This window comes from Bidens hawaiensis, unplaced genomic scaffold (genome assembly GCF_021521415.1).
Source record: "Bidens hawaiensis isolate Kalapana, Puna unplaced genomic scaffold, B.hawaiensis_p1.1 tig00005851_1, whole genome shotgun sequence".
In the NCBI taxonomy this organism is placed as follows: Eukaryota; Viridiplantae; Streptophyta; class Magnoliopsida; order Asterales; family Asteraceae; genus Bidens; species Bidens hawaiensis.
The window spans coordinates 1,332,166-1,341,532 of record NW_027491385.1 but is presented as its reverse complement, the minus strand read 5'-3'; the positions used below and the strand labels follow the sequence as shown (position 1 = coordinate 1,341,532).

The following is a 9,367-nucleotide window of genomic DNA, read 5'->3' as shown; positions in this document are numbered from 1 at the left end:
TTAATATAGTCATAACGGTGCTTGTTTTATTATAACTACTCTTGTTATTTTTATGCCTCTAAAGAAGAAAGATAAATAAAAAAGATTATGTTAAAGAAGTTCATATTACTAGGGTAAAGTGGTAAACTAAAATCTACTATTTTAACACCACGAAATTAAGTTGCTAATTATTCAATTACTCGGGAAACATATATAGAACACGTTGAAGTTTATTATGTATGGAACAGCTTCAAGGGCTGTTTGTGAGTGTAAAGTTGAAGTTTGCACAACTAGTCTGCCTGCGTAACAGCGAATTACTAAACCCGAAGGTCATATTCTCCAAATCAAACTCCAGAAAATTATCCTCAAACTGAAGCGTCCCAATCACGATTGCATGTTCAGTTGCCACACCGCCGTCAATAAACGCTAGGCATGCCACATCTTTTGTTACTTGTGTCATGGAGTTAGCTGCGGATATAGTCCACTTCTCCCCATTAGACATGACCAATTCAATATCAGGAACCTTTAAAACAATTTGCCTAAAGGTCCTGAAACACAGACCGAACGGTGCTACTGGCCTTGCACGAGGGATTCCTATTGTATAGATCGAAAACAACCAAATCACGCGGTTGTAAATGTCGGATTTAAGAGTGGTGTAAGGTTCAGTTGTACTAAGTTTGGTAGTTGCATTCATAGGAATCTCTATAGATCTTTGTTTAATTACAATGGAATTGACTCCTATAAAGTATCCGAACGAATCCAGATGCTTTAGCAAAGGAGTATAAGAGAGTAAACTCTTTATGTCAACATTTGATTGTGGAAGAAAGTAATAAGGGCCAGAACCGACGAATAAAACTCCTGGAGTGGATGTTGTGCGAGGAAAACATAGAGCTAGTGATCTTTTAAGCGGTTGGTATAAATAAGCGAGTAACGCATAAGGCGAGGACGAAAATGCCATAACACCGGTAACACTTGAAGGGAATGACGCAAATGACGAAGAAGGAGCACATGCCGCGTTAGGGTTTGCACCATAAAAGCCATTAAAAACATTTCTACCGTCACATGTGTTCATTGTGAAATCGTCGTAGTTGAGAAGGGCTTGACCGCACGATCCTACAATTGGGTTCACAACATTGACCGGGCACGTACAATATCCCCAACCAGGTAACGTCGAACTGTTGGTTACTGGTGGGCAAGATGGATTCTTGTATGAATAAGTAGTTCGCACGTCGGTGCATTGATATTCTTCGCAAGAGACAGGATAGGTGCAAAGCGTGTTGCTAGGACAACTTCCGATGTTCCATTGAAGGATGCAATCGTGCCATATGAAAGGTGCATCGATGTCTATTAGGAAATTTGCATGGTTGTATTGCGTGTTTATGTATGATGTCATGATTTGAACGCTATAGAGAGGCTTAGCGGCGTCGGTGTGTTTGTTAACCGGAGCTACTACGGAAGTGTATGGTGGAACATAGGCAGCTATAGCTTTATGTTCTTGAGAGATGAAGACTAGAACCGTAAGGACTAGTTGTATAAGCAAAAACATTTTTGAATGGTTGTGTATTCTCAACTGTAGGTTATGTGGATAGGGTTCAAGTGTATTTATAAGCCCATGAACTGAGATAGTGAAAAGGGCAAAAAGGACACAAACTTCAAAATATGATAATTTGGGTTAGGAGTGGAGTTACGAGTTTCATAATCAGCAGACGGGAATGTTTCGACAAGCCGAATGATCTGGCAAATGCTATATAGCGGTTTGGCCTAGATGTTAGACCCAATTTTTTCATTTGTCTTCAATTTCATAATTTTTAATATCGTTCAATTTTCTATGGTGTGTTTTTAAGTCGAAAACACATCATCATCATCATCATCATCATCATCATCATCGTACTCAGTATATTCCATCAATAGCAAAGCTATGGTAGGGTCTGAGGAGGGTAAGATGTAGGCAACCTTACCTCTACCCCATAGGGATAGAGAGGCTGCTTCCGGTGAGACCCCCGGCTCGATAGTAATTTTGCATCAAGCCTTGGACATAAGGCACATAGCACTCAATCATCGGGACACCGGCTGATCGGTGCATGTACCCTTATCTTTCAGCTATCAACGCCACTACATGATGCCTGATTAACCGTCCGTCACTTTTAACGTTATTTTCACGAGATTAGTAAAATAACGTCAAAATTAGTGCAATTTCACTTTTGCCCACCCGAGGGTTCACACATATATACATCATATGTGCGCACCGCAAGCAGGGCTATTTTAAGTCGAAAACACATAAATGATAAATCAGTCAGCATAATTTACGTGTTTATTTATATTTTAACTTCAAGAGTTATGAGTCGATCAGTTTGTAGTTTCGAAAAATTAACAGATGCTTCAAATTTAGAAAACTATATCTATAAAATGGTATATATCTCGTGTAATAGTTTTATTAATTCAGAAATCTATAAACTTTTATTAAGAACTATTGTTAGCTTTTCATTTGCATAAGCGATATAAATGTGAAGCATCGTCATATATGTCTATTTATAAAGTCGGCGAGTGGAAGTTGGATATGTTCGAGAAAATTTCTGTTATAGAGGCAGCCTTATATAATTTATTAAACTTTTAATATACCATCTTAAAAGAAAACTAAAACTTGCATACAATTCTTAATTTAGCTTTCTTACGTTACGAATTATTAATCGATAAACTAGTAAAACTCAACCAAATTCCTAGGGTCTTAACTTGACAGAGATAATATGTGGCGGGAATTCGGACGGTATCATTACAGACTTACGGTAATGATATAATACCTACATATATATACTAAATTAATTGTTTGTTTTTTTAAACTAAATCAAATTTAGTACTATATGATAAGTACATTATTGGTGTACGCGGTGAAATATCACCTCCTATATTTGGAAGTTCCACGAGGTCACAGGTGTGGGTAAGTTTTATTCATACCAATTATTTATTCAATTTTAATTCATTTTTTATGTGATGTATATTGTATATTATACTAATTCTAGCTATCCCACATACGTAATAGACCCGCAATATTTAAATATTACCAAATTTAAAAGGTTTGTTCTTATCCAATATCCATAATATTTAAGTTAGTTGCAATATGAATAAAAAATAAAATAAGTACCTAAGTTAAAATTTAAAACACGCACATTAATTTATATATATAAGTTACAATGAAAATCATAATCCATAAAATAATTATCTAACAAAATTAATACAATTTAGCAAATAGCTAATAACCTAATCAAATTTTCTAGCTATCAAATAATCAATCATATATTTAAGGGGCTTTTGCATATTTCCTCTTCCTAAACTTTGAAATTACATATTTTCCCAAACCATGCTTAAAGAACATTGTATATTTTGCATTAAAAACTTGTATTTTGAAGAAATATGTAATTTACATAGTTTAGGAAGGAAAAATATGTAAAAATCCCTATATTTGAAGTAAAATCTATTTAATTCGTTTTGATAAGATTTAATTAGGTAGTGCAAGGGCAAAAGTGGCGACAACATCATTGCGAGGCCGACAGTGAACGTCAGACGGTAAACCCCCATGTCTTCTACATGGGTTGGCAGATGCATACACAGTTACACACACATACTTATACCATACATCCTCACGCATAGGTATACATACATACCATGCATGTATACATAGGGCTGTAAACGTATCATATGTTTAGTAAACACTTCGTGAAGTGTTTGGCGTGAAGTTTATTCGTTTAATAAATGAACGAACATAAACAAAAAATTCCGTTTAATTAGTTAAACAAACGAACATGAATAGAGCCCTCGTCGGTAATGTGTTCGTGAACGTTTGCTCATGTTCGTTTGTATATGTCATTGTGTTGTTCATGAAAGTCTTTTGTACATTTATTTATTTATCTAAACATTTTGTATTCTTTAATTTATTACACCTAACATAAAACAGGAAGCCATATTAGGTACTGGTCAAGTGGAAGATTGAGTCGGAGGACGGGGCTTGCCAAATGAGGAATAATTACAGCGCCCCTATCGACAACATCAAATTGTCTCTCCATCCTCGATGGGGGATATCTTTAACTTCCATCTCCTTTAGCCTCAGAATTCAATGTTTTTGCCATCTCTGCTATAATGATAGATTGTATAGATTATAGCAAATACTAAACCATGAACCATAAAAAAGTGTTTTAAGAAAAAATTGAAAGCAAACCAAAAACCAAACCTTGGCTGAACTCATACGTCCACCACCATATCTGTGCTTTAAAATTAAAAAAGGTAGAATTTTAAGTATTTTTTCTAAAACAATATGCAAATTAAACAAAAATTATATATAAAAAAGGAAGAAATTACTTATAGTATGATTCTTCCAAAAGCAATGTGGGTGGGTCCGACAGATTGTATAGAGTAACCAATACACACCATTAAGCAATTTCACCTTTACATGTTAACATATCAAAGTATCAAACCAAATAACTTCTTTTTGTGGATTGAGTCTTGTACAAACCACTGTTTTGTTGATATTTTCATTCGTGTTTTGTGGTTTCCTTCAACGTTTTGAGTCAGGTTGGATTTGATTGTTAGTTGAGTTTTCTTCCGTTTGATTTATGAGATGTTGTGCCATTAGCCATTACTATTAGTATGCCAAAAGGACAAACTTACCGAATACATTAGTTTGTTTTGGTAGGGCATTATATGGTCAGTATTTGCATAACAAGGTCACTATTGTTCATGAAATTTTTTTTGGTACGTAAATCTCCGTTCTCACCACCGTCAGGTATTCAATAGATTTCTTTCCATAAAATTGTTAATTTATGATTTTGTTGATGTTTGTTTAACGTTAACTATTGAACGAACAATCGAACATGGATAGCTAGCTAAACGAACTGGGTTTTCTTGTTTGTGTTGCTTCTTTATTAAGCACCAAGACATGAGCCCGGAGCTTCAGTTAAGTCAATGAAGTCAAACATTGGCATAGCTGTTAATGCGTTAAACAGGTCTGTATTTTATTTTTAAATTATGCAATTGAGAAAATAAATTGATTTGTGATCCTTTTTTTATTGTTTGATGGACATTTTTAAAAAATGCAGCCTACTTCAGACTGTTTCAACTGATGTACTTGAAAAGGAGAAGGCTATACAACACTCCTGAAGAAGATTATCCACCAGAAAACTTAGATCCGAATTTGAAGCAGTTGTAGTAGAAATCCAGTTCAGGTAAACTTTGTAAATGTTATAAATTTTATCATTTTTTTTATGATTAGCTTCCATTTGTTTACATATTTTCACATTTTCCCGATTCTGCAATATGTGGGTCGCATCTATATTCTCTTCATATGCAGCCCTGCTGGGGACTTCACCCCAACTAACGGCAGCAAGCACTGTAACTAAAACAACACTCCGGCGCACGTTATCATCTATCCTCCTAAACCGCAAAATGTTACCACAAAAACCAGTTCTCCATCAACTCCTCCTGTTGACTACCGTCATCCATCTCCTCTGCTTTGCATGCTTAATTACCGCTACTGATTCCATTATTTTAAATGACAACGACATTGACGCTGTTAACGTGACGGTTACTGGATCATCAAAGGACGAAAGCGTTGCTGATATGCTCGATCGTGCGCTTCAGAAGGAGTTTAACGAGAACGAGAATGATGATGATGATCAACAGTCTGACGGTTAGTTAATTAGTTAGATCTGATTTTGATTTCTGATTTAGTTTGAAACTGTTTATTTGAGAATTAGATGAAGATTATGTGGTTATTGTGTTCTTGCAGTTAGGCACATTTTGAAGTTTGGTTTTTGTTTACTCAAATTAGTCATGCTATTGCTGTTAGGTTTAGTTAATTGCAGATTAGATGATCAGATATTTCTAAACTTTGAGCTAATTAGGACAGGTAAGTAGGTACATTCAGAAAATAAGTGATTATTTACTCAAATTAATCATGCTCTTGCTGCTATGTTTAGTTGACTGTGATTTCTAATTTAGGAGGAGAGCGTTATTGATATGTTTGTTCGCACTCTTGAGAATGATGATCAATAGTCTGACGGTTAGTTAGTTAGATCTGAAATTTGTTTAGGTTTAGTTGATTGTGGTTTATGATTCAGTTTGAAACTGTTAATTCGACAATCAGATGATGATATGCTTATTGTGGTGATTTAGGCTTGCAGTTAGGTACATTTTGAAATTAGGTCTTCATTTACTCAAATTAGTTTGATTGTGTTCTTTATTTACTCAAAGTTGAAACTATTAATCATGCTGTTGCTGTTAGGTTTAGTTGATTGTGATTATTGATTTAGTTAAAACTGTTAACCTGAGAATTAGACGTTGATATGCGTATTGTGTTCATTTGGCCATGCTAGGTTAGGCTATGCAGTATGGTTCACTTCCCTCATTTTCCAGCATTCGTCACATCAATTTTTTCTCTATCACTCAACCACATCATTCAACCCATGTTATACGTCATTGTCCATCATTCTTCACAATTCCATTTATTTATATTATTTGAATGAGAAAAAAAAAGAAAAGAGTGGATTGAGCAAAAAGAAGGGAGAGTCTCTGTGAGCCACGTGAGGGTCCTCATCCTCATCACGCCACTAGTGAAGTGAAGGAGAGGGGGGGGGGGGTCCCATCATTTTTGTCCATGTAGGACATCATTTGCCATCTTCCCTTAACCACACCCCATAACCTTAAGTTGATTCTGATTCCTGACCTAGTTTGACGTTGTAAACAAGATGCCTGGGCATTCTAATTTTGGTCTAGTTAGGACGGGTAGTTAGGTGCATTTGGAAATTATGTTCTTATTTACTAAAATTAATCACGCCCTGGTAACGGTGCGCACATATAATGTGTATATGTGTGAATCCTTGGGTAGTCAAAAGTGAAATTGCATTAGTTTTGACGTTATTTCACTAATTTTATGAAAATAACATTAAAAGTGGTGGAAGGTTAATCATGCATCATGTGGTGGCGTTGATGGCCGAAAGACAAAGGTACATGCACCAATCAGCTGGTGAGCTGGTGTCTGAATGGTTGAGTGTTATGCGACTTTTGTCCAAGGCTTGATGCAAAACTGCTATCGAGCCGCGGGTCTCACCGGAAGCAACCTCTATTTCTACGGGTGAGGTAAGGCTGTCTACATCTTACCCTCCTCAGACCCTACCAGCTTTGCTATTGGTGGGATTTACCGAGTACGATGATGATGTAGCCCTACTTGGGAAAACAAAAAAAGTGGTGAAGTATATAGACTTTATGATGTTGGAGGCCAGAGAAATGAACGGAGGAAATGGATTCATTTATTTAATGGCGTTACGGTTGTCATATTTTTGTGCTGTCATATTTTGTGCTGCCAATAGCGAGTAAGATTAATTATGGTTTTATAATTTAGAAAGTAGATGACTCGGTTGGTATAGGCAGTCTCCCGCGTGTTTGGATACTTTCTCTGAGTTAAACGCATCACGTGCTGCATGAGCCATCTCGCCATAGTGGATGATGTATTGCAGGAGATCGTTGTTGAGTGGATCTAATAGGTTAGACCATTCGTCTTCCCCCATTTAGTCTCTTCCAATTGCTGCCCATTTTGTGTTTGCTACCAAATTAGTTGATTTTTGTGTGTTTAGTTGTAGTGATTTAGATGTTATAATGTAGTATTTGGTGTTTATCATATAATGAACATATAATTAACTGATTGTGATAACCATTGCTCTTAAATTATTGTCGTGACTTTGTCAAGACAGTATTTCATAAGTAATAAATTAACTTTAGTTGTAAACAAATATTAAAAACAACAATAATAATAATAATAAAGAAAATGTGTTCACACAAGTTTGCTTTAGGGAGAGGCTATAATATAACTTCCTCATCGTGTTAAGAATTTTTACTATATATGTTGGAATCAGGAGGGTTAAAGCTAAAACATATGTCACACGGTTCCGCTTAATTTTGGAAATAAGTATCTTATTAAACTTGAAGATGGGTGATGTACAGCTGTTAAAGTAATTTTATTTCCGTTCGAATAGATACCAGGGCTACACACACACACACACCTAAACTTACGAATGCATTACCAACATATACACTTATCACTACGAACATAATGTCGGTAGAGATAGCAATCCCGATCCCGAGTGCTGAACAACATGATCAGGAAAGACCGGTGGTGGCTAAAGAGAGGAAGTTATGGGTCCTATAGCTATCTGAGAAGCAAATGATGATTTGGTTCTTTGCTCTCTTTTGCCCATCATGGCTAGTCCGCAGTGAGAATCCGTTTGTCGACTTCATCTTCGTTTTATCTGTTGGTTCTAGTTTCATTGGGCTTGGACTAATATTTGTTAACAATATATGTCCACGCAGGCACGCCCAGTTGGCATCAGTGTATGCTCGTAGATTCTGGGTACGAGCATGGCCTAGCGTGAGACCAAAATCCGAATACCTCCGGAGATATCCAAGAATCTGTAATAAGGCGTTCCAATGAGACAGTTTAGGTGAATGCATGTGCATACACACTTGCTGTACCGCATAGATATCCCGGGGGGCCATCTATAAGTGATATACGTTTAATATAAGCTAATATATTAGTATTATGGCCTTAGTTCGATAGCAAACAAGTTAAACGAAAACATGCTCGTTTAACTACCCGCTATAGATTTAAACGCGAAAGACAGTTACAAACCAAGCATTGTATCATCCGTTAAGGCGGAAAATATTTACAAAACACTTAGTGGGAATGTTTTAAGCAATCCGTGAAAATATTTTCGATTTTTACAAATGAATACTATGTTTTTATAAATTTACACAAAAATGGCCGAAAAACACTCGTTTTCGTGCTGTTTGTCATACCTGATATATTTTTCGCGCCAAAAACCGAACATGAAATAAACATGAAATCGGGATTTCGTATTTGGACACGCAAAACGAGACTATTGGGCCAAAATTGGGCCCAACAAGCCCAAGCCCACCAAAGTGGACTAAAAACACTTTATATTATTGTTATTTAGAAAATTTAATATATAATAAACCCTAGATATTTTATGATCAGAATTTTCCAGAAAAACAACAAGTTATCTGCTGTTCTTCAGCCTAGCCCCAAAAACCCTAAGTAAGTTTACTAAACTCATCATTTTTAACCAATTTTAAGGAGGTTTAATACCATATAAACATGGTTTAATTGCCAAAAATCATTCCTAACCATGTAAAAATCCTAAAAATGGTCAATAAACATGTTTTGATCATACACATGGTAAGAAACCTGATTTGATAGTTTTTTTGGCGATAAACATGGATTAGAGGGTTTAAACGGCGTTTTTACGGTTCAAAAGTTCGATTTTATACCCTAACCGAAACCCTAAGTTAAGGGGCTGTTTTGTTGATGAAACTTGCTTGGTTTGTG

The 9,367-nt window shown here is 35.8% G+C and overlaps 1 protein-coding gene across 1 annotated transcript; it reads right to left on the bottom strand.

Moving 5' to 3' along the window:
- Positions 1 to 226: 226 nt before the first annotated feature.
- Positions 227 to 4,600, bottom strand: LOC143630878 (gamma conglutin 1-like). Its single transcript, XM_077099774.1, has 2 exons — positions 4,582 to 4,600; positions 227 to 1,506 (listed from the first exon to the last, which is right to left on the bottom strand). The coding sequence occupies exons 1-2, from the start codon at positions 4,598 to 4,600 to the stop codon at positions 230 to 232; spliced, it is 1,296 nt and encodes a 431-aa protein (XP_076955889.1). The 3' UTR covers positions 227 to 229.
- Positions 4,601 to 9,367: the final 4,767 nt, after the last annotated feature.